Source organism: Protomyctophum bolini, assembly GCF_963924005.1.
Source record: "Protomyctophum bolini genome assembly, chromosome: 17".
Taxonomy (NCBI): domain Eukaryota; kingdom Metazoa; phylum Chordata; class Actinopteri; order Myctophiformes; family Myctophidae; genus Protomyctophum; species Protomyctophum bolini.
In genome coordinates this window covers 36,050,975-36,076,645 of record NC_137878.1, presented here as the reverse complement: position 1 = coordinate 36,076,645, position 25,671 = coordinate 36,050,975, and the positions used below count along the sequence as shown (strand labels likewise).

The 25,671-nt window shown below is 45.6% G+C and overlaps 1 protein-coding gene across 1 annotated transcript in view; it reads right to left on the bottom strand.

The window, feature by feature from the left end:
- Positions 1 to 385: 385 nt before the first annotated feature.
- Positions 386 to 25,671, bottom strand: part of tinagl1 (tubulointerstitial nephritis antigen-like 1) — a 60,325-nt gene continuing 35,039 nt past the window's right edge. Inside the window, exons 6-12 of the mRNA XM_080787473.1 lie at positions 18,935 to 19,061; positions 18,399 to 18,549; positions 17,244 to 17,430; positions 13,003 to 13,048; positions 10,793 to 10,916; positions 5,412 to 5,457; positions 386 to 5,294 (exon numbers count right to left, since the gene is read on the bottom strand). Of these exons, the coding sequence (XP_080643599.1) occupies positions 5,127 to 5,294; positions 5,412 to 5,457; positions 10,793 to 10,916; positions 13,003 to 13,048; positions 17,244 to 17,430; positions 18,399 to 18,549; positions 18,935 to 19,061 (849 nt within the window). The 3' untranslated portion in view covers positions 386 to 5,126. The remainder of the gene's footprint in view (positions 5,295 to 5,411; positions 5,458 to 10,792; positions 10,917 to 13,002; positions 13,049 to 17,243; positions 17,431 to 18,398; positions 18,550 to 18,934; positions 19,062 to 25,671) is intronic.

The following is a 25,671-nucleotide window of genomic DNA, read 5'->3' as shown; positions in this document are numbered from 1 at the left end:
CAGATTGCGGCCCCTAGATGTGTCACAGAGACTACATTTTTGTTTGGGAGCATTTTACCCATTGCTGGCTGTCTGAATACCAAAGAAATAAATAAAAAAGGTCATTCAAATGTTGACATATTATTGCTTATATCAGCTTTAAAGTACCACAAGTAAAAGTACTCAAAATGTATTATGCAGCAGAATGTCCCATTTCAGGATTTCAAAAAGGTGTACAAATCTTATGAAAATGGCAGATCTACAAGCACCTATTTTCAGCGAAGCGATACCGGTGCACAAATGAGTATAAATTAGTAATCGTCAGCAATAGACACCTTCCTGCAAAACATAACTGTTTTCCGGTATCAGAAACATCAGAGTGAATGCGAAGGCGATTTTCTTTGTTTTTTGTTGAGAAAGACTTTATTGTGCCACACAGATGAACAACACTAGCGTGTTTTTTTTTCTTTTTTTGCATTTAGTGCACACAATATGAGAGACGAGAGAGATAATACAACATTGCACAGGAAAACGAGAGCAGAATAAAAGAATATAATTTACACATCTTGTCATAAATAAAGTCTACATGACACTGAATATGGAGTGGTTCTTTATTTACTTTAAATACACAGCTTGGGACTGGGGGGGGGGGGAGCTCTGCTACAGGTTTTTGTTTATTTCTTTGTTTTTGAAGGGCAGGTGTTTTTGGAGCATATCGCTTGACTGAGGGAGATGCATTAAATTGGGTGCAGTCTGTAAGTGTTATGTTCATTGTCTCCGTCTTCCAAGGGGGACTATATTGTAGTTCAACAATGTCTGAACTACAATATAGATGGCGACGCCGACGCAGTAGCATCCTCCAACTCTGCTTCAGATACCTTTATTGACATTGTGAGCCAGTAAGCAGGTTATCCTGGGTTGAAATGTATCAATGGCAGAGTGTAGGGACGCCACCTCCAACCACCGCTGATGTGCTACAGTATTGTAATAACATACTCTAACCATATACAAAAATTGGTTAAAATAAACGTTTTGTTCGCCTAAAAAGAAGTCCTGGAGCGTAGTTTTAATTTCCACAAAACGGGGCAGCATGTTTCACACATCTTTTACCCGTCCGTACATTCAATGTCATCTACAGCAAATTATGGAAAGCTGACCTGAAATCAATGGATATTCAGGTCCTGAAGAACAGCACGTGAACTGAACATCTATAGATGTGAATGGAATAACAGACATCCAGGTGATGCTGCGTCTTTGGTGAAATCACCAAAGACACGCACTCACGTGTCTCTCTCTCTCTCTCTCTCAAACCATCAATCCACTGTGTGTGTGTTACTGGCATATCCCTACATAAGGACAGTTGTTTCTGCATGACTGCATGGGGTGGGCTGCATGCGCTGGGGGTAAAACGTTGTTCAGCTAATGCAAAAGATTATTTACAGACGTCAATCACAATACATGGGGGAGAGGTACGCCGAAACGCAAGGGTGGATTGACATGGATCATCATCTATGAATGTTGATATTGGTCATGGAAATTAAACTGTATAGAGAGGAGTCGTTGCTAAATACTTCCCAGCTCCACTGGTTAAAGCAGCAACTATAATACCATGAAAGATTCCACAATGTTGTTGTGGCGCCTCAATTGAAAACGTAGAAGATTTGGCGCTATTCATTGTTACGGCAGCAATTGTAGTTAGACATAAACAAGATATAGCCTGTGCACGCTTCTGTAGTTTTCATATAATAACTGGTTCCAGACCACAAACGGAACAATTTACCCCTCCATCACCCGCTAAGTCATACTTTTACATTCTGCACCTTCTATGCCTGACAAGGCTACATCTCACCCTGATGTGTAACTCTAGAAATGCTCTTGCTGTAGGCCTCTCTTCCTTTGGAGTGAAAGTACAGGACTCCCTAAAAACTAGCTGTTTGGCCCGGTAATGCCTCTTCACACGCAGAGGGTTGTGTGCCTGGTGCGCATTCTCGTAATCTAGCGCAGGTTTGCATTGGGTTTGTCTTTTCAAAGTATTAAGCATGAATGTTGAGGTTTCTGAACCAAAAATACGTTTCACATCAATATCCAACTACTTGAATAATGCACTTGTTGACACACCAAGCCATCGGCTGTTTGCCGCGGGTGCCCGCCCGCCTAACGGCGAGTTCAGGAGTATTCCGACGGCGCGGTGGTCCGACTCGCCCCATTTCTAACCCTGTCCCTGACCCTATAAACCGCACGGCCCGACAACCGTCGGAATTACGAGCGTATATCCCGAGTTCGGGTGCGTCTCGTGACCCTCGAAGCCTCACTGCCTTGTTGTTCACAAAGCGTGCAGCTGCTACACCACGTCCGTCCGGGTGAAATGCCTACTTTTCAGTGAGTGCACGGTGAGCGCAGGGGTCAATGCACCACCAGACGGCTATAAGAACATGCCGTGGCCATTCCTCCGTCCGTCTACAGCTCCGCTCCAGCACACTGCACATTGCTCGTTCATCCGTAACACACGTCTTGGCTTTCATGTCCACATGCCTCGATTCTCCACCTCTTGGAGGTGCAGGCGTGGGAACCGTTCTGAGGGGGACTTCCGGAGGTTACAGACGTTACTCACAACATTATGTATAGTATTACTTTTCAAATTTAGAGTGAGCTCTGCACTGAGAACTAATCTGAAAACCAGTCGACATTAATTAAGTGAAATTGAGAGGAGAGGGGCGGATGGCAGATGAATTAGAATGATTTAGGTTGTGAGAAACAATACAAAACGATAAAATAAGCAACTAGGTGAGCTATAGACACAGAGTATCGCGTCAACACTTTGTTGCTTAATTGCCAACACTGACGCTGTGGTCTGGCACCTTCGCAGGAAGGAGTTTACATGTTAGTACAATCATGTTAACTGTTCATCAAATCAAAGACACTGCAACAATGGAGCATTGAACAGACTTTGGCAGCAGAATCAACCCTCCCACCTCCTCCTCCCATCAGGCAGCCATTTGTAAAATCACATGCTCACTTATTTAGCACCTTCGCAGCGCCCTTTAAAGCGTTTGAGCAGACAGACTGATAAGTGTGTTATGAAAGGTACTACATAATATATCTCAAAACATGAAAAATAAGGAGTAAAATACAACGGCAACAACAATAACAACAAAATAACATCAGCTCATACATGTAACACAAGTATACACAAAATGGAATAGATTAAGACTACTATACACTCTACCTTTCTCAGTGGCCATGAAGCAACTGCACTGTTTCTTTAAGGCATTTAATAAATTGCTTACAATCTTTTCAACACTTTAAAGTTTAAACTCTCCTCAAAGGGGGAAACCACTCATTTTCAACATTGAACTATATGTCATTGATATACCTTAGAGATGATGTGGCAATAATAAAAAAAGTCCCCCCCCCCCCCCCTTCTATCTAGCCTAGAACTGGAGGTCTAGATTAGAACAAAGATGTACTTTGCAAGCCACATTGTGATGTCACTGATCACATGACCCCAGGTTCTAGACCTCCAGTTCTATAGGCTAAACAGAAGGAGGGGGGGGGAACAACTCTAAGGTATATATTAATGACATATAGTATACAATGATGAAAATGAGTGGTTTTCCCCTTTTTTAATTCAGTTTCTCAAAAACCTTCGATGGGACAGTATAGGGTCGGGAAGCATGACAGCGTGGTCATTTGGAACATGAATTGGTGGTGAGTTTTCAGGTTGTATCTATAGCATTGTTTCTCCACCGGTGGGTCTTTCTTGACTCACGTGCTTATGGTCGCGAAACATTCTCTCAGTGTCACTGACTAACAACAACAACAACAACAGCCCAATATGGATTGGGTTAATTGGGACATCAAAAAGAGGATATCGTTTTACTTTTATTGCCCTATAGCGAGTTGAGCTCCACTAACCTAAAAGAGTGTTAATGCTAATATCTGCAGCAAATGTTATTGAAATGCTACTCCAGCTCAAAGGCCTGCAGTGAAACGTACTGTATTTCATCGATGCACATGTACTGTAATTACACTTAATTCAATTGCTTTCATTTCACTTGATCAACTTGACGGCCGATGATTCCTTTTACTATATATTAACACGTCGTGCACGGTAGAGGAAAATCTGCGCATATCCACGGTTGTATTGATCAAATTCTCGAACTGTAACTGAAAAGCCCTCTTATTGATGGTGCATTAGCCCTGGAATTGGCCTCAATGCTCAAAGTATTTTTAATTACTTTGCAGGGCTGTGGTATCACATTTCACAAAACACTACAGCCTTACGACCCCCCCCCCCCCCCCCCAAAAAAAAGAATACCTTCCCAACCTAACCGCCTACCGTTTCCAGTGAAAGGCTCTACTTTATTGTGTGAGCAACTACAGTATACTGTCTATAGCTACTACTGTCCTCCCTAAGAACAGAATAATGCGCACATGTGCATGTGTGTGTGTGTATAACTTAAAAGGCTCGTTTCACTGTGGCTGTGTGAAAGGGAAATGACCTTATTTGGCGTCTATGTAAATCTGCCTCTCTGGTTTCCTGTCCTCCAAACCATCTATCACTCCGGATCCAGCAGACTGGAATACGGATTTAAAAGAGAGAGAGAGAAGTAAATATAAACCTTGACGTTTTAAGAGCAGAACGGTGAAGGAAAAGGGTTTGCGTGATGAGCTCCTGTACGCTTTCTGTGCTCGCCCCAAAACTGTGTACCAGATGGCACGCTGAGGATTCTGGGAAGTGTGGTCTTTGGAACAGTCGAGTCCTGAGGTGCCTAATGTGGCACATGTCATGCCGGACAAGGCAATTATTGGTTTGTAGCGCCGTAATCCTTGAGTTATGGGGGGAGAGCCGGGCTGGGAGGAGAGGGGTGCTTCAGGGTTTTGAGGGCAGGTAGCTTCGGGTCACGCAGAGTGACGTTGACAAGAGAGAGGATTAGGCTGGTCATTTTGTTGTCTCACACCCCCCCTGCCGGCACAGTGGCTGAGGCGGCTGAGGTCGAAGCTCTCCGAGGCCAGTGACGTGCTTCTTCTCTGGGGTCTAGTGAAGGGACTCAGAGGGGTCGAGAGCCGTGGTGGGGCAGCGTTTCTTTTGGGCGGGCGTGGGGAGGGGGTTGGGGGGGCTTAATGTCCATGGTGGGTGGCTCCATCTACTTGCGTCGGCGGTGATGGTGCTGGTGTTTGCTGTGCATGTCCTCCATGGTCACCCTGCCCCACACGCCGATCACAAACGCCTCGATCTCACACTCGTTCTCTCCGCGGGCGATTTTGAAGTAGCCGCCCTCGCCCCAGTTCTTTCCCCAGGAGTTGGCGGCAATCTGGAGGAACACATTTTTTAATATACGGATTAAAAAATATATATTACAATGATATTTATATCAGATCATCATGTGAAATGAGTCATCATGGATTTCATAAAGAAAAACAAATCTTACCCAATATTTTTTCAGCGATCCATCATAGCTTCTCTCCTCACCCCATCTATTACACAGAGACGATAGAAACAAGACAATCCAAATCAACAACTAGACTGCATACTAGTTGTTTTACTCTGCCACCCAGTTGCAGTTTACATCCATGTCTGTCCATAATATAACACATTTAGAGATTATTCACTTTTTATATTATGTGGTGAACGCTGACGGACAACCAATAACATTGTACCTCTTCAGAGTTTATCTTTTTTACTTATTTTTCTACTTAAAGAATATTTAAAATATGTTCTGCTTCCATTAGTACAGTCAAATATATGCAGCACCAATTATAAACAGTTCAATTGAACTGACTGTAAACATGCTTACAGACATTTTTGTCTACTGTGTGCGTGTGTGTGTGTGTAAACATGTTTACAGACATGTTTTGTTTTTGTCCACTGTGTGAAGTGTGTGTATTGTATGTGCAAAGTGCAAACATGTTTACAGACTTTTTTTTGTCCATTCTGTGAAGTGTGCACACCCCCTTGGCGCCTAAGAGGTGTCCTGAGTGAACCTGTTCATAGTATATGGTTCCACTGGGCATGTAAACACCCCGGTATGTGTTCTCCTCCTCGGAGCTATTTGGCGTGGCAGGTTATAGGAACAAAGAGGAAGCTGCTATAAGGGGGGCTCCCAGTGAAAAACAAACTTTCATCCTGTTAACAACATCCTGGGCATGCTATATACGGCCGCTTGACACACGTGCCAACCGGCAGCGTTCCTTTTGAATCGTTCTAATCAATCTCCAGTTCGGGGAATGACTGCATGCCCGCTCCCCTTTCCTATAAGGGGGCTCCCAGTGAAAAACAGACTTTCATCCTGTTAACAACATCCTGAGCATGCTATATATGGCCACTTGACACACGTGCCAACCGGCAGCGTTCCTTTTGAATCGTTCCAATCAATCTCCAGTTCGGGGAATGACTGCATGCCCGCTCCCCTTTCCTCTAAAGCACTTCCTCTCTCCAGACAGAGAGAAACAGGAAGAGGAGGGATGGTCCAGGGAGGAAGTGGGACACCGCCTCACACTCACCATCATCACACTACAACGCTCCGGATGAAACCGCTAGCTCACACGCATTCACCCTCACGTGCACGCACGTACAGTCGCACACACACATACGTTTGTATTTAGTACGTTTAGTACCGGTACTATACTTGGACAGTATACTAACCCTAACGCTTAAACCTAACCTAGAAATGCCTAACCCTAAACGTACAGTATCCCCTAAAAGGAATCTTGTAAGCGTAAATCTGAAACACAAATCAACCATTTATCTTACAACTGTCCACACAATGTGTAGACAATTGCTTTTCAAATGACAAATCAAATTCACGCACGCACGCACGCACGCACGCACTGCACCGTAACTCAGAGCCCTATCTTTAGCAGACGCCTTCGTCTTGTTCTCAGGAAGCCTTGGCCGAGAGGACTATAAATAAATACCCATCATGCCTTGCTCTTTGGTCTTAGCTGGCAGCGGGCAGTTCTTTTTTCTCTTCTCTGTGCCGTCTCTTTTCTTTGCTGGCTGTGCCCAGAAGCGTCCACCTCAGGCCAGTTCCCATCCTGTTTGTTTCGCTCCGGGGGCCTTCTGCGTTCCCAGGAGCCTCCCAGTGCCCAGTCGCTGCTTGTTATCTTTTTCAGAAAAGAGAGGAATGCTGGGAAAGAGAGCGACGGCCCGACGGGGGCTTGGCAGCGGCTGCCAACTCGGTAGCGCCCGCTGTCGCCACCGCCACAGTGCCAACGTTGCCAACAGCCATGCAGGCAGCGAGGCTCCTTATTGGCTCAGCAAGAGCGTGGTCTATACTAGGGGTCAGAGGTCATATACGGTTGCAGAAACAACGCCAAACTTCCCAGAGTGCAGTGAGTTTCCGAACGACACTTTTCCTTTGCTGTGTGTGTGTGTGTGTGTGTGTGCACGCTCCCACCTGTCTACATTCACTTATCACCTCTCCAATCAGCTCACATGCTCACCCGGGGACAATGATGAGCATACCACCCCCCCCCCCCCCCCCCCACACACACACACACACACACACACACACCAATGCCCCACCCCTGACCTCCTCTCCGGGGGGGCTTGAGCCCCTCTCCCTCTGTCCGGTGCGGCGGGGATCAGCGGGCCAGACAATGCCCTTTCCACCACACTGGACCTCAATGCCCGCTCCACAAACTTTCCCAGGGTCCCGGCTTAGAGGAGCGCAGCGCGGCGGGCTTTGGCCTGTGCAAACACACCGCCGGCTACGACCGTCAGGTTTTAGCCATGCTGAAACTGTACTGCCCCATATCGCCTCCCCCCCCACCGACCCCTCTACTGCTGGCCTTCCCTCACGCACACACTCACTGCATCCATCTATCCTAGATCTAGGCCTGAATCCTGGCTGGTTACTAGGCAACGCATTCTCACTCCAAAGACGCCTGCACGGCCTGCATGGGGGACGGATTTGACCCGCGATGGCACATGTTTACGAGGACGGTTGATGAGTTGGTAGAGTTACGATGCTGTTTCTGGGCGTATAACACGAACGCTGTCGGGTCCGGGCTGAAGCGGACTTCGCAGCGTTTCGACACCGCGACTCGCTCGCCTAGCGGCTGGCTCGGCGGTGCCTCTCGTGTCCTCTTTGGACGCCGCGCCTCCGACGCTTTGTATAGCGGAGCCGTCGTCCTTTCACGCCTCGGGTTGGAGAACGACATGCACTTCCGCATTCCATGAGCGACCGGGTTCGGCGTCAAATGCCGCGAAGGGGACCCCCCCCGTAACGTCAAACGTTTGCCGTTCTTGTCCCAAATGTGTCTGACGATACTGTACTATTTGAGAGTGAGAGTATATGGGCAGGGCAGGGCACCCGAGGACCAGGGGAGGTGATATATAAAGATATTCAGGGTGGAGAGAGTGGGCCGGTGGCCATACTGGAGCTGAATGGGTAGAGAGGCCTGGTAATCACAAGGTTTGTACAAGGTCTATGTGTCAAAGTGTCCCCTGTGCAATAACCCTCCTAATAGTTACTTCAAAGTTGCAGAGGACAAATTCCACGTCAGAGAAAATTAAGCTAAACCTTAGAGTATATATTAATAGAGAAGGCACCCGGAGGAAACCCTGAGGCAAAATGGACATAGTGGCCGGATTTGGTATTGCAGCGCTAGCCCCAAACACATGAACGCGCTGGTCCGTTGACTGTCATTGCGCACGTTCATGATGACACGTGAACGCTGTTTAAATCCATCCCAAAATGCACTCTGTTCCTACCCGGAAGGGGGAGTGAAATCTCCTCATGCGCTTTTGAGCAACTTAATGCAAGTGGATGGGAGGAGAAATCGGGTGCCGTCTCTATTAATATATATACTCTAAGAGCTAAACTCACTAGCCAGACAGACAGACAGACTCTCTCGCTCACACACACACACACACACACACACACGCACACACACGCACACGCACACACCACTGTCCCCCATAACCACACGCGGTGAAATGTGTATAATTTTAGAGTTAGGACGTTCCTTTCTCTCGTTGGGTTAAGTGGGACTTTGCGCCATGTCATTGTCAGGACGGGACTCTATGTCATTGTGAGGACGGGGACTCTATGTCATTGTCAGGACGAGACGTGCTGCCAACAAATTACAGCTGTGTGAGTCACAGCTAAAGTATCTTAACGGCGGCATACACCAAAGACAAGAACACAACCTCTCTGAGTCTACACCACTGGTTCTCAACGTCAGAACATTTGGGGGTCGTTTAACCCATTTTGGCCTTTGACCTCGAAATTTAAAAGAAGTTTTCTGAAATAAATATTTTCACGACTTTTCAAAAATAGCAGGGTTAAATGAAAGAGGTAATCACTGCTCCGGACCTTTTGTTTTAATAGTTTTAACTATTTAAACATTAGTCTTTTTTTCTCATGTGTCTGCACTGTTCTGTCTCTGGTTTGGGTGTCTTTGAGTGTTTTTGTATATATGGACCACATGGGAAACTCGAACTTTTTGGTGTTTGATCCACAGTAGTGTTTTTTTTGTTTGTTGCTGTTTGTCTTTTATCGTCGCCGATAGAATAATGCTATTCTATTCTCACACGGCAAAACAACCCACCTGGCTGAGCCTAGACTAAACCAAACGATAACGAGGGGAGGGAGGGGGGGTGTGGAGGCATTTAGGCACGGCTAGACGACTGATTGGCGAGTGACGACGGAGAGCGAACGCTGAGACATTTTGTTTGAGTGCGTGTGTGTGTGTGTGTGTGGGGGGGGGGGCAAGGGCAGAGCGGAGCTTACGGAGGGGCTGTTGAGGCAGGGGTTAGGGGGGTAACGTGGTTGTTTGGGTTACTCTACACGGGGGTTTGATACGCAAACAGAAGATATCTTTGACGGGGGGGAAAAACAAACGATAAGAGATGATGGGGGTGCTGCATGGGAGCGAGAGAAAGGCTACGTCCAGAGAGAGAGAGAGAGAGAGAGAGAGAGAGAGAGAGAGAGAGAGAGGGGGGGTTGGGCGGGGCTAGGTGATCCAGGTGTGTCTGTCTTCTGCACGGCTGCATATTTGTGGTCGCCTGTAACGGGGGGAGGTGTGTGTGTGTGTGTGTGTGTGTGTGTGTGTGTGTGTGTTGGGTGGGGGGTTTGTCTGGATCGACAGAGGAAGAGTGGAGACAAGGCGTGTCTCGGCCAGCGACAGACTGGGAGGGGCGCCTGCTTTAGTCTCACTCATACACACATGTGCGCACACGCACGCACACAGACACACACACACACACACACACACACACACACACACACACAGACACACACACAAACACACACTTTTCAATCCCTGAATCTAAAGAACTCTATTTTTGATTCCGGTGTCTGTACATTATTGTTTACCCTATTTTACATTCCTAGCAGTTTTTAAGCACTCAACTATGCCATGCACGAGAAACCAAGAATTTGCACTTTTAATAACAAAATCCAATGAAGAAATTAAATGAAGAGGGCAACCCGTTTGCCGAAACGTTGGAATAATAAAGTTTATAGCATCGTGACTACGAGCTGTGCTTTCTTAGTCAAAGTTTTATCTCCTGCGGTCAGCACCTCCCCACTACTGGTGCCCGCTCTTACCTTTTTGTTTGTATGAAGAAATTAAAGAAGAATCTAAGAAATTCCATAAATTTGTACAAATATTCAAGAAGTAGTTGAGAATAGCCGATCTGCAAGCTCACAACGTGGCACAAAGCGACACGTTGTGAGCTTGTAGATCTGCTATTATCACTATAGTTTGGGTCCCCCGGGGCGAATATCTATAATTTCTGTTTTGGGTCACGTGCTCATGTTTGGCAACCACAGCAACAGGGCACAACGGGACGTCTTCTTACCCGGTCATCCTGACGGAGTGGGTTCCGTGTTTCCGGTAGTGCGGAGCCTTGGGGAGGCTCACGTCTGTGTGCTTGTAGATCCCACTCCGGTAGACGAAGAAGTCCTCGTGCACCTCCATGATCGCTGCGGGAAGAACACACATCACGCACACACAATTAGCACACACACACACACACACACACACACACACACACACAGGTAAAATAACGATACACGTCCGATACAACACAATGCGCCTGCATGTAACCGAGCATGTTTGCTCACGCAACACACTCATACAAAAGAGTGTACAGCGAGTGAGTGCAAAACACACACACACACACACACACACACACACACACACACACACACACCCACCCTATGGAGTGCATAGGGGCCACTGTCTACACTTGTACAGTACATATTGTGATTTTTTGCAGGTCGTTAAATGTTAGGGGTCCCATGTTGTTGCGGGGCGACGAATTCCAAGCCAACACCTGAATATACACATATACACACACACGCACGCACGTACACACACACTGTTTGCATTAAGTACGCACACTACCACAACAACAACTCCACACCTGCATCTGTATCTGTAGCTCTCAACAGAACCATGACTCAGCGATGCAGGATAACCATCTGACTGAACGACCCTCGTTCATCTAAAAGCAATTTCCTCATGTCGCCACGTCAACGCACAACGAGCCCCCTGAGTAATTAACACTCGCCCACACGACCCAGGGACGACGTTTGGAAGCATGCCCTGTATGGGAACTGTGCGTGTGTATTTGTTGTATTGTATTTCGAGGACTGTATGTCCCCACAGGGACAAGTACAGCTGCATTTAGACATTGTGAGGAGGACCATTTTCCTGGTCCTCACAAGAAAAACAGTTGTTTTTTATGGTACAGAAATGTTAGATTTTTAGGGTTGATTTATATTTAGCCATTTGACGCTGTTGCACACCCAGCTATTTTGGGTGCACGACACCAGCACTCACAAGTACAGTATATAAATGTGCGTGTGACTGTGTGTGTGTGTGCGTGCTTGCACGTGTGCACATGTGTGTGCGTGAACTCCCTGTGACTTTACCCATAACAATCTAGCGGATATCAAGGCAAGGAGTTCCCTCCGTTAGCAGAGCCTACCTGCAGAGAGGCTATAGAGTCAGCCGGACCTCCCTTCTCACAACCACTATCAGCACAGACACACACACACACACACACACACACACACACACACACACACACACACACACACACCGACGCACACATCCTATTCCTAAGAAGAACGAAAGGAAAGTTGACACGAGGCCAATAGTTTCCTGTAACTGAACAATATAACAAGAGGCTGGCACCAACTCATAGAGAACATGCAGCTCCTGTGCAAGCACACACGCACGCACGCACGCACACACAAACACACACACGCACGCACACACACACGCACGCACGCACGCACGCACGCACACACACACGCACGGTGCATGTACTGTTTGCACACACGTGCTGCACGCTTAGGGTGAGTGGAGTTAGGAGGCTTCACTTGTTGTGACCAACGCAGCAGGGTCAGAGGTCAAACCTAGGAGGACCCCCAAGATGAGGGGCAGATTGATGTATGTCTGCGGCCGGCCGGGGGTCCATGAAGGACTGCACCTTTCACTGGCCTCCAGGGTCTAGTAGAGTGTTTTACGGCTGTTTTTGTCGACCAGGCCAGATCTATTTTGGACAAACATTTTCAGAAATCTCCAATAATTTTCTTTTTAAGAACTTTTCAAAGACTTCTATAGACATCTATTACATTTCAAATGTAAACAAAATAGAGAAAATGTCACATCGCAACATGTATGAGTCCTCATACAGATGTTCTTTAAACTGACCATTATGAATACAGCCTTTGCCACAGACCTTAGAAGTAAAGGGCTTTTTCTCCTGTATGGATCATCATGTGTGTCTTTAAACTGCTTGTTCTTTGCCACAAACTGTACATTTAGAGCTCGTAGATCTACTATGTTTGCTCTCTGTCGCGTCATACCACCAAAGTGTAGGGCTTAAGTGGTTAAAATGTAACACTCCACTTGGGAACAAATGAAACATTAATCACAGGGGAAACTCTCTCTCTATGTCTCTCTCTTTCTCTCGCACACACACAGTGACACACACACACACACACACACACACACACACACACACACACACACACACACACATGCACGCCATCTTACCTTGCACAGGGCCATTATCCATAATCTCTTTCATGATCTCCTTGTCCTGTGAGAGAAAGAGAGGAGAGAGGTTTATAAGTGAAGGAAGCAGAGATGGACAGATGGACGATACGAGGACAGTAAAGTGGAATGGCTGGAAATACCCCCCCCTTCCTAAATGTATATAGATTATTGGCTTCACAGACCGCAAGGAAATGGAACACAGATATAAATCATGTTTAGAAGCATAAAGCCTAAATCATACATCGTAATGCATAATGTGACAGTGACGCATTGGCGAAAATAGCCGACCAACAAGCTTGTAGTACTGATGCGATGCCGCAGTGACGTGATGTTGTGAGCTTGTAGATCGGTTATTTTCGATGACAGACAGTGGCCGACAACACCGACAAGGATGAGAAAACAATACGCAAAAGTGTCTGAAGGCAGTGCAGAGCCAATGCATGCCTGTAAACGGTTAAAGACATTGTTATGGGCCACTATCCACAGTATTTAGGGTGGTGAGTGAGTTAGCTAACCCTCACCCAACCACCCTCTAGAGTGCTGTGTTAAAAAAATCAACCCGACTGGATCTGCTGCAATAATGGAGGATAAACTAATTCATTCAGGTGAACTTTGATCACGTTGCCTCGGGCGTGCAGTGCCAGCTAAATATATCTGCTCTTATTGAATTGTGAAGTCGCGTGGCTACACTTTTAAGCTAATTAGATTTCTCTTAAGGGGAGTGTTTTTTATGTATGTATTTTAGCACTACATTTAAGTATATATACACTGTAGGCCTACTGTAGAATAGATGCTGCTCACATGAATGCAGTAAGCCTACTGTATAGTTGGGTTTTACTGGCCGTTATCAGTCACTCACAACATATCTCTGCTTGTACTTGTTTAAGTTAGTGACAAATATTCTTCTTATTAGACCGCAGTCTGTGGCCTCAGACAGTCTCGATGTCCACATGGTTCTAATTTAGCCACTATCACAACCGGGGAATGGGCTACTGTATATAATATGCACACACGCCATTTTGGAAAGAACTTGGGCCACTTCCCTATACTTCCTTCACAGGTGTCACCGATGATGATACTAATGAAGGCTCAGTTCTATTCTGGTCAGACGGCGTCAGGCTGCTGCTATTGTGCAATGTTGGCTCACTGGAAACACTCTGCTACACCAGTGGGTCTCACTCTCAAAGTGTCCTTGAGTGCGTTCCAAATGCCCCTGTACAGGTGTTTAACTCTGAGAGTGCATGATGAGTACTTGTGAGCATGCCAATACTTTTGTACTTTTACTCAAGTCAATTCTGTAAATACCAGACTTTTACTTGTAACAGATTAATTCTACATTGCCCTATTGATACTTTTACTCAAGTAAAAAATGTAAATCCTTCTTCGACCAGTGTGTCTTTGTCAGCGCCAGCCAGATGCTGCCTGTTTGCCAGTGTGCCAATCAAGCCAGGTGGTCGGTTTATTGCTTGGTGAAGTGACGGACCAGTCAGAAGCCAGATGTGTTGACTACTGACGGCTGACCCCACACTGGGGGAGCAGGAAGTCAAGGAAATTACGTTGACACTTTACAAATCTGTTTACATTCTCCATGAATGAAACAGGTGTTGCGCCGATTTGGAGATACAGGCCACGTAGAGTGCAAACTGTGGATGCCGGGCGCATCTTCAAAACGTCACACTTTACACTGGGATGCTAACGAGAGACAGCTATCGATGCGATCCGATGAAAACATGGATTAAAGCCTATAGAAAACGCAGGCTGCGCTGTTGGCGGGCTGCCAGACTAAAGTTAATCTACGCTTTCTACACTTCTGGCGAGCTCCGTGTTAAATGTGGCTTATTTGGGCTTGTTTTTATGTAAAGTCGCTTGTAAATATATGTGTTTTAAGTGTAGTTGCTTATTTGAGCTTCCTTCAGTTTAACCAGCTTTTACAGTATAAACGTTGTCTATTTGAAAATAGAATATCTGCTATTTTCAAAAACAGAATGTTTTTCAACCATTTACAACACAAATCTTGTATGGGAGTCCCTGGCACAAATTGTTTTCAGAAGGGAGTCCGCAGACAAATAATTGTAAAAGATAATTGTACATTTTTATTTGGCCGTACTTTGATATGATAATGTTTGAGAACAACATTAGACAGTTTGTATACAGACTACTGTATATTTTACTTTGTGGGTTGTAGATTAGCGTAGTGTAGTTAGGCAAGGATTAGATTGTTGTAGTTTTATTTAGTCAGATGCAATATTACGGATATGATTAGATTGGGTAGTTTTATGCTATTTGACTTGGTATATTACTTTGTTTCCGTTTGAGCGCTTTCCGTAAATAATGTGGAATCCTCAATAGCACCAGATTTCCGCTCATCACCATCTCCTTCCTGTTGATTGTGAGACATGACTCAGACATTCTGTAACATTCTGAGGTATGCTGAGGCCCAGCTAACTTCAAAAGTATCTGACATCATGTGAATGTGATTCTGTTACTCCAGTGGGTTGTTTTGCCATGCAGTTCAAATTGGTATTACCACATACATACTTGTGGTAAACTAGCCTTTGCGCCGTGAACCATGTTAAGTATTTACACCGGCCGTAGAGGTTTTTGCTTCTATGGCCGGTGGGGATTTTATCCCTGCTTCAGGTCACACTTTGAATTACAGTAAAACAAATACATGCATTTATTTACTTTGGGGAAATGTACACTGGGTCTTACTCTTCATATATTAATGTTATAATAATATCACAGTTTTTGGACACATTCGTCCAGATATTTTCAGGACCTGGTTAACAGTAAACAAGCAGATATAACGTACTGTACTGTACAGTACAGTACAGTCACTTGAACTTTGACCCTCGCCGCATGGCTCCTACAGGAAGGGCTGTCCAGAAGCACTTGACTGACGTTAATCCTGTAAGATTGCGTGGCCGTTCACACAGCGGTCAGGTACGCATGGACGGGGGGTGTACTGTAACTGTGCATGTGTGCAGACACAGACAGACACATGTTTGCGTGGACAGGGGGTGTAACTGTGCATGTGTGCAGACACAGACACGTGAGGGAGCTTAAATGTTCCAGCTAGCATACTGCAGAGAAACGCCATGCTGGGTTTATGGCAGATGAAGGGAGCGAGTGTTTAGCAAGCAGGGTTTATCGGGCTGATGATGTCCAAGTATGCACTGCACACATACAACGCTGCGTGCGTGTGTGTGTGTGTGTGTGTGTGTGTGTGTGTGTGTGTGTGTGTAGTGGTAGATATTGCTTGCAATCTCACGATAGATATGTATCACGATACAGAGGCCACGATACGATATGTATCGATAAATTGTCGATTCATTGAATGCACCACTAGTGTGTGTGTGTGCGTGTGTGTGTGTGTGTGTGTGTGTGTGTGTGTGTGTGTGTGTGTGTGTGTGTGTGTGTGTGTGTGTGTGTGCGTGTGTGTGCGCGTGTGTGTGTGTGTGGGTATTTATTAGTCTGTATACGTGCATCTTTAATTGAATGTGTGTGTACAGTATCTACATTGGATATTGTCATACAGGCAGTCCACACATACCCGTATGACAGTGAGGACTGTTTGTACTGTGCCTGCGTGCATGCGTATACAGTACAGTACATACATTAGAGGACAGCCTGTAGGGAGGGGTGCTCTGGTAGGTGTCGTTGTGGTAGTTGTGCGTGTTGGGACAGTATACTTACATTAGAGGACAGCCTGTAGGGAGGTGTAGATGTCGTTGTGGTAGTTGTGTGTGTTGGGACAGTATACTTACATTAGAGGACAGCCTGTAGGGAGGGGTACTGTAGATGTCGTTGTGGTAGTTGTGTGTGTTGGGACAGTATACTTACATTAGAGGACAGCCTGTAGGGAGGGGTGCTCTGGTAGATGTCGTTGTGGTAGTTGTGCGTGTTGGGACAGTATACTTACATTAGAGGACAGCCTGTAGGGAGGGGTACTCTGGTAGATGTCGTTGTGGTAGTTGTGCGTGTTGGGACAGTATACTTACATTAGAGGACAGCCTGTAGGGAGGGGTGCTCTGGTAGATGTCGTTGTGGTAGTTGTGCGTGTTGGGACAGTATACTTACATTAGAGGACAGCCTGTAGGGAGGGGTACTCTGGTAGATGTCGTTGTGGTAGTTGTGCGTGTTGGGACAGTATACTTACATTAGAGGACAGCCTGTAGGGAGGGGTACTCTGGTAGATGTCGTTGTGGTAGTTGTGCGTGTTGGGACAGTATACTTACATTAGAGGACAGCCTGTAGGGAGGGGTACTCTGGTAGATGTCGTTGTGGTAGTTGTGCGTGTTGGGACAGCGCTGCGTGGCCTGCCTCTTGCCCCGGCCCACCGAGCGGCTCTGCATCATGCAGCGGCCCACGTCCGCTGGGGTCTGCTGGGGGGGCTGGAAGGGGTAGCAGTCGTCTGTCACCACGCTGGGGGGGAAGAGGAACGTTAGGGCCTATTCATAGTCCAGTTTTCGGTGCAGACGTGACCACCGAAACGGTGGTTAGTAAAAACGGAGAGACATGTTGTGTGAACGGTGACCACCACGGTGTGGTCACCTACTATGAATAGGCCTTTAGTTATCGCCAGTGGTGGAAAAAAGTATCTACATTTTTTTTGGGGAACGTCCCCCCAGAATTACGTATAATCTTCATATTGTCGCATCCCTACTTCTCTCAATCCTCTTTTCTTTTAATTTTTTCATAAATGAATGCCCTACTTTGTACTTTGTACTACTATAATGAAAAGCCTAAAATAGGGATGCCAAGTTGAAAGTGGTTACGTCCATCTGTGGGGTTTTGCTAATATTTAACCAATGAAAGTATTAACACGACCTTGTGACTAATAACGACATGGGATTTACTGGAACTGAATGTTCTTTTGTTGCTGAATTGCTGAAATGTAACAGTTTTGGACATGTATACAAGGTTTCTGCTTGGCAGCCACATTATGCTTAATTTCTAGATAAACTATTAACAGATAGAGACTTACTCAATATTGCACACAGAAAAGAACCCACTTACTCTAATCTACGTTGGCTCTTGAGTCGGACATTTTTTGTTAAATTATGCAAGCTATAGCGATGGAAACGCATTTGTTGAATAAATAATGCTATAGATTTGATGTTTCCACTGTAATTTTGCCCAGTAGAAATCAATGATAATCCATTCTTAAGAGACTGCATTTTCTGGTACAGTTCTCGGAAGACTATATTTTTTCCACCTCAGCCAAACTGATAGCAATGCACCCAGTTCACATTATTTTGAGCAAAACTCAAAAAACTGACCAAAACAAATCCATGTTTTGGTCAAAAACTAGCATGCACACACTACATGTGCGTTTTCAGTTTCGCACATGTATAGCATTTCTATACGTGTCACAGTGAAATGTGTCCTACCCTCTGCGTCGTAGGAACCACCATGCTCCGTCGATGCGTCCCCCGGCACAGCCCCCCTGGTTGCGCGTGTCACAGGAAATGAGGTTCTGCGGGGACAGCTGAGGGGTCATGTGACCCATGGACTGGATGGAGATTCGGTCTGACGCCACGGCTAGTGCGGAGAAACACACAATGCAGTGTTAGTTAGAAGGATAAAATATATATCCTTACTTTTCTGTATCCACAGTTTGTCAGCATTGTGTGGGGAAAACTAAAGGTCCTGGTAGGATTGCCATGGAATTAGCTGTGACCCTTTATTCACAATATGTATTAATCCCCAATTCTGCTGCTGCTCCCACTAGTGAGCCACTCTTATGACCATGGTCGATTTAAACCACTTTGGGCCGGTTGGGTGTAAGGAGCAGCATGGCCTGTAGGGGCTGCTAGTGGGGCTTTTATACTCTATATATTTTATACTATATACCACATCTTCCAAGAGTTTTCCAGGCTCTTTCCTCTAGTTGTTTGACCCCGTGTTTGTTCCTCTGAAGACTCACCTGCGGTGGAGAAGGCCCAGGAGGCAGCACAGTTGCCCTGGTCCAGAGGTTCGTGGATCTTCCCCGGCCACTTCTCCACTGCGTTGAAGTGGAGGGGCAGGCGGTCATTCTGAGGGTCCATGTTCATCTGGGAGAGGGAGAGGTAGAGCATGAAGAGGTTGCAATTCCATGCAGGTCACTAAGCATAATACAGTATAGCCTACCAGTATAGCATAATACAGTATACCAGTATAGCAATTAGCAAACATTGAACAATGCTCTGAACCAGGGAAAGATTGACCGCATTGCCCCTTCAGTTTGGCCTCATGCACCTCAAAAGAATGAGGTTCTGCCCTGAGCCCACAGTCACAGTGGCCTGGATGTTCTGCCCTGAGCCCACAGTCACAGTGGCCTGGATGTTCTGCCCTGAGCCCACAGTCACAGTGGCCTGGATGTTCTGCCCTGAGCCCACAGTCACAGTGGCCTGGATGTTCTGCCCTGAGCCCACAGTCACAGTGGCCTGGATGTTCTGCCCCCGTTGATTTTCTCTGCTGACTCTTCCCTGTCAGTATGGTTTTAGAAAGCAGTATTGTTGAGAATTTATATTCTTAACCAATAACCACCCAGGAGGCTTACGGTAATCGAACGTTGTGCCAACGCTGCAAACTAAGCTGTGCCAGAGTGAACTTTTGGAGAAAAGGAGGTTGACTGAGCTGAAGTAACACAGTTTGATAACGTAGTGAACGGATTACACAAGTAACTCAACATAATGCCACACTGCCACTGATAAGAAGTGGGACTGTGACATGCCTGACACATACTAGTATTGCCTAATGACTGTAACATTAATGTTAACCTGTCAAATACATTCATCTATTCTATGTCTGTCATCCAAGGAACCCCAAAATATACACTGAAACCTCCCCCTGACATAATCCCCATCCTCAAGGCTGAGCATGTACAGTAAGAGTACTTTTGACTCAATCATTTGTACACATTTTTATTCCTTTTGGGGTTCTTGCCATCTACAATATAGGCTACTGTATAGCAAAAATCGGTCTCAGTCCTAAATGCAATAAATTATTTTGTGAAATAAACAGCTTCTTTTTCCACTGACAATTCTAATATTATCCTCTTTTAAACCCTCTAGACTTAAGTGAACTGGACCTAAAGTTGTCTCTGAACTAGATCTGTTATTTCTTGGCTAATGTTCCACCCAGAAATATGCTGTGGATCAAGGTTAAAAAATAAAATAATCCTTCAATTCATTATCTCCATGTGTTGTTCACACTACATGTAAGCTTCTTCACAAGGTCAGGGAATGGGGCACACACTGTGTACCAGCCAAGCCTGGTTGGAGCTGGATGATTACAAAATAACTGAAGAAAGAACAGAATGTTGAACCAGACTGTCTGAGATTAAATCCTGTTTCCATGTAGCTAACAAGCGGGCACCGTGGAAAACGAACACAAAATACCTTGAGGTTTATGGAGGCAGGTTTGTGTACATTGTTTCAATATGTGAAAAATGGAGATAGCGTTGCCAGCGCAGGAATTTGGCCATGGCCACTGTGAACCCTCAATGTGGTTCTATTTTGGTATATGTATTTCACAATACGTATATACAAACATAACATCCTTCTTAATCGTTTAGTCCAATTCATCATATAAGATAAGATTTAACATGAGAACTGTATTGATCCCGTGGGGGAAATGCAGGCGCCAAAGACCGTTAAGAACAGGTTACAAAAGTACAGTATGGTATGATGGAGAGACATCATATTCACCATATTTTCCGTCAATTTAAAACCCTTGTTTTACTCGATGTGCCTCGCTGCCCTGGCAATGTGGCCTTTGTGTCCTCAAAGGAGTCGACAACACCAAAGGCCAAGAGGCCTAGTTGGCCGTGAACTAATGAGATTCCAGGCCAGCTCTGAACAAAAGAAAAAAAGCAATCGCGGCCATCATTAAATGAAAGAAGCGATCTACAGTGAAACACACACCGCTGCCAACGACACAGTTCAGACCGTCCCCAACCCGCACGCAGTGGCACTTGGAATTCAGCCGCGCTCATGCTTGTGCCAAGAGGTGGCATTGTTTGCCCACATCGGAAGGCACACACACACACACACACACACACACACACACAAACACAAAAGATGCCTTTTGCGGCGGCTTTGTGTTTAGGGAGCAGCAGCGGTGGGCAATGCATTAGGGGCGAATTATGATAAATGTGCCAAAGTGGCGTTCCGGTTGATGAGGACTTATTTACAGTCGGTCTCACCGGGCTGTGCATGGTGGGACAGACGGGGCATTTGGCCCGGTGTCAGTCGGTCTCACCGGGCTGTGCATGGTGGGACAGACGGGGCATTTGGCCCGGTGTCAGTCGGTCTCACCGGGCTGTGCATGGTGGGACAGACGGGGGCATTTGGCCTGGTGTCAGTCGGTCTCACCGGGCTGTGCATGGGACGGGACAGACGGACAGAAACCTCTTTGATCTGATCCTCCTCCTGCTCTGGTGAGACTGTGAGACCGCTTGGCTCCCTCACTGGGCGAGAGACCACATGAGGAGCCAACGCACTGCCTAATATGGACACACACACACACACACACACACACACACTGAACCCAGAGTGGACTGAGTCACGGGCCACGGCCAATGCTCATCCATGTATACGCTATACTGTATGTACAGTATATTGTACAGTGAAACAATCAGTGATAATGTCGCTCTGAGAGTGCTGGTCCATAATGGTTCCACTTGTGTCTCAGAGTCACAATTGGATAAATGAACAATGATGATTTCACTGTTTACACTGTTGCTACTTCTGGGTAAATAACATGGAAAAATTGCTATAATGCATATTATGATATATGATTCATATTCATATGCCTTCCATAACCTATAGTACATTGTTTCTACAGTTCTTATCCTCTATTTGTCATCTATACAGTAAACAAATGCAATAATATACATTATATCATCCATATTCATATGCAATTTCCATAACCTAATCTATCGTAAACAAGAGTGCAATATTTATTCATTCATACGCCTATACTAGTGTATATACATTATTCATGGCTTCAGTGCCTACTGTATGCTGTTTTGAAATCCATTTTCATCTGTATATTACCCTGTTTAAGTGAAATAACTTCACAAATCAAATGTGTTGAATGAATATACTGAGGACATTAGTCCTGTCATTGGTATACATCATGGATTAAAAATTATTCCCATTAGTTTAACCCATTCTGAACGGGAACCCATTTTGGAGTTAGCATCACGTTATGCTTTAGCTATTGAAAAATAGCAGATCTACAAGCTCATAGCGCGCCACCGAGTGGCGCGCTACGAGCTTGTAGGTCTGCTATTTTAGAAAAATCGAAGAACGACTGACATTATTAGAATCTGATCTCAGGTCAGAATGGGTTAATCAGACCAGTGTGTGTCCCGTGGAAACCTCGTATGAATCTGATCTCAGGTCAGAATGGGTTAAAACGTATAATTGGTCGGTATAATCGCTTCGTTTCTGTTGGTATAATCGTTTGGAATGTCCATCTTTTAGTCTAACTCGTAGCGAGACTAAACGGATTGATTCGCATAACCGCATTATGTGGGGAACGAAAACTTTGCGACGCCAACTGGAACATCGAACACACAATTGTTTTTTTGTTTTGTTTCTTCCTTTTTTTTCTAAATATGGGACAGTTTAGAATGAATATTTAGGCTTTCCTCCAGCATAGGTGATGGTGACGCAAGGTTTTACTTCAGTTCCCTATCGGTGTCCTAACCCACGGTCTCAATGTCTGTATGGAAGAGCAGGGAGACCACCTCCAACCATAACATACTCTACCATGCAGATTGATTCAAATACAATGTTATTCATTTTAAAAAAGGTCTAGCTTGTAGCTTTAACCCATTTTGACCTGAGATCAGATTAAAAAAATGTCTTCTACATCCTGACATTTTTCTGAAAAACCTCATGTTTCTGTGTCGGTGGTTCTCAATATTTCATGTCAAGGACCCCAAAAAAATTATGTAATCGGCCACCGACCCCCGTCTGGAAATATGTTGTTCCAGGGACCTCCCCAGAAGCAAAGATTTGAGTTAAAATGTTCACTGTAATATATATTAGAAGATTAGAGGCACAAGATTTTTCAAAAATAGCAGACCTATACAAGTTCATAGCACGGCACTCGGTGCCGTGCTAAGAGCTTGTAGATCTGCTATTTTTCAACAGCTAAAGCATAACATAACCTGCCCAAAATGGCTTAACTACAGTATGCTATAGGTTGTCTTCTTCTCTTAGCTAAACAGCCTGTCACCATCTTGGCCTGCAGCCTACAGTAACTCTGCCCTCCCCATGTCATGTATGCCCTATAGCTGTCCTGTCCAGTGTGTCCTGTTTTTGCCCTGTTGTTGTGACCTTGTCCACTTGTGATCCTCCCCTCGGTCTACCCTCCCCCTATACCCTCTCTGTGATTGAGAGTTCCACCTGGGGGTCCCAGGCCGTGACTGGTTGTGTTATAATTGAGGCTTTGGGTATGGTTGAGTTGCCTTACGTTCCTGTTACGAGGGTTTTGTTCTTTAGTTTCAGTCAGTGTGTATATGAGTGCCCTGTCGTTTTATTGGCCCTGTGAGGTGTATACATCTGTTGTGGAGGAGCGCCTGCAGCCCCTCCTATACACAGGTTCAATGTTTGTTTTGTAAAAGCCATTGACAATGAAGGGAAAATGTACGTTATAATGTGACTCATTTTACATCATATTGTCTCTTTATTGTTAATGGCGTTTAATGTTTGTGTTTGCACCGTTTGTTTTACATCACCACCTAATCATACATGAGTTAGACTTTAATATACTAGCGCCCCTCACTCACCCAAGTACAGTTTTGGCTGAATGTCAATTCTTTGGTTTCCTGTGTGTTTCTGCATTTAGGTCCTTTTGCAGTGCCCATGCATGTTCCTGAGCCTTATCGTGAGTCATGACACACAGCCAAACAGCCGTTTATGGGACGTCCCATTACTCTGACTACGTGGCCTATACGTGCGGTTAGGGTTAGTGATGGGGCGACTCGGACCAACGCAAAGTCGGAACAATGACACAGCGCCTAAAGCACTCCCACAAACTGAAATCTTTGCTTCTGCATGGCGGTCCCTGGTACACAACATTTTTAGATGGGGGTCCGCGGCCAAATACCGTACAGAGAATTTTGGTGGTCCTTGACCTTACTTGACATGAAAACGTTTGAGAACAGACTGATATAGAAACATAGGTTTTTCAAGAAAAAGCCTAATATATTAGAATATATTATGTAGAATCGGCCTCAGGTCTTCATGGCTTAAAGTCATAGTGCTCTGATAATGGAACCACCAAAAGGTAAACCTGTATAACTCTCAGTATTTTACAGTGTAGCCTAACAGCTAACTGACCACTTCATTCACTGTGCCGGCCTGCATTCCTGGTGTTAATACCTCAGCTATTCTCTTTCATATATGCACACGCACACGGCCACCTGATACGTCTCCCAGGAATGTGGGCCATGGTGACATGACGTATTGTTGTGAGAGGTCAGAGTCCATGCAGCGACGACATGTCTTGCCTTGCCTCCCCGCCATATATATATACTTGACCTAGTGAAACCGTCTGAGGTGGTGGAAAAAAAATAGATAGATAAGGAGAATTGGACATTCCTGCCAGCTCGTGCGTGCGTGTGCGGTGGTGTTTGGCGGGTACGGTTGTATATCATTTAACTACTTTCAACCTGTCATGCCTTTAAGGTCTTAAGGTGCTAAAGGTCTGTACGTAGGGGTTCAACGTCATGCTCAATTAAGGACACTTCGACACTAACTCTGGGGGAGCCCAGGATCCAACTGGGAACCTCACGGTTTCCCCATCGGGCCGTTCAACCGGCCACTGAAAAAAATGTGTATATAATTTTTTTACTGCCACAATATGTCTAAATAAATAAAGGTCTGGAAGAAGTGTAAAGAAAACAGTGAGAGAGTGAGAGAAGTAGTGTGTTGTTACGCAAAATGAACGTGAAAATGTGTTATTATCACGTTTATCCATGCAGCCATTTGTTTGGCCTGGCACAGGAGGAGGTGATGAGGGCAGAGAGGGAGATAAGCTCTCAGATTGGTGAGCATCTCTTGGAAAAATATAGGCGGCTGACCGAAAAATCAGCTCAAGCTGAAGCCGTGTCTTATCATTCCGTATAACCTGGCACGGTGCAGACAGCGGATTCTCTCATGTGAAAATAAGAGTTTATTGGTATGTGACAGACGGCTTGCCCTCAGTTGGATAGCTAAGCTGAGAGATCATCTCTATTTGTTATTGTTATCATATTTCCCCTCAGGCGTGGGGAGAGGGATCAGTAATTAACCACAGTTTATGATCCAACATCGAGCTTAGAGATGGAGAGAGAGAGAGAGAATGACACACAGACAGACAGACAGGCAGGCAGACAGACAGACAGACAGACAGACAGACAGACAGACAGACAGGCAGGCAGGCAGGCAGGCAGGCAGGCAGACAGACAGACAGACAGACAGACAGACAGACAGACAGACAGACAGAAATGGTGAGAGAGCAAAACTGTGTGCGACTGTGCGCGTGTGTGTGCGTGTGTGCGTGCGTAACGTGCTTGTGATTTATGAATGAGCTGTAGGGCTGTGATCTTGCTCCTGGTACAGGTATGGACACGCTGATGGAAGTGTGTGTGTGTGTGTGTGTGTGTGTGTGTGTGTGTGTGTG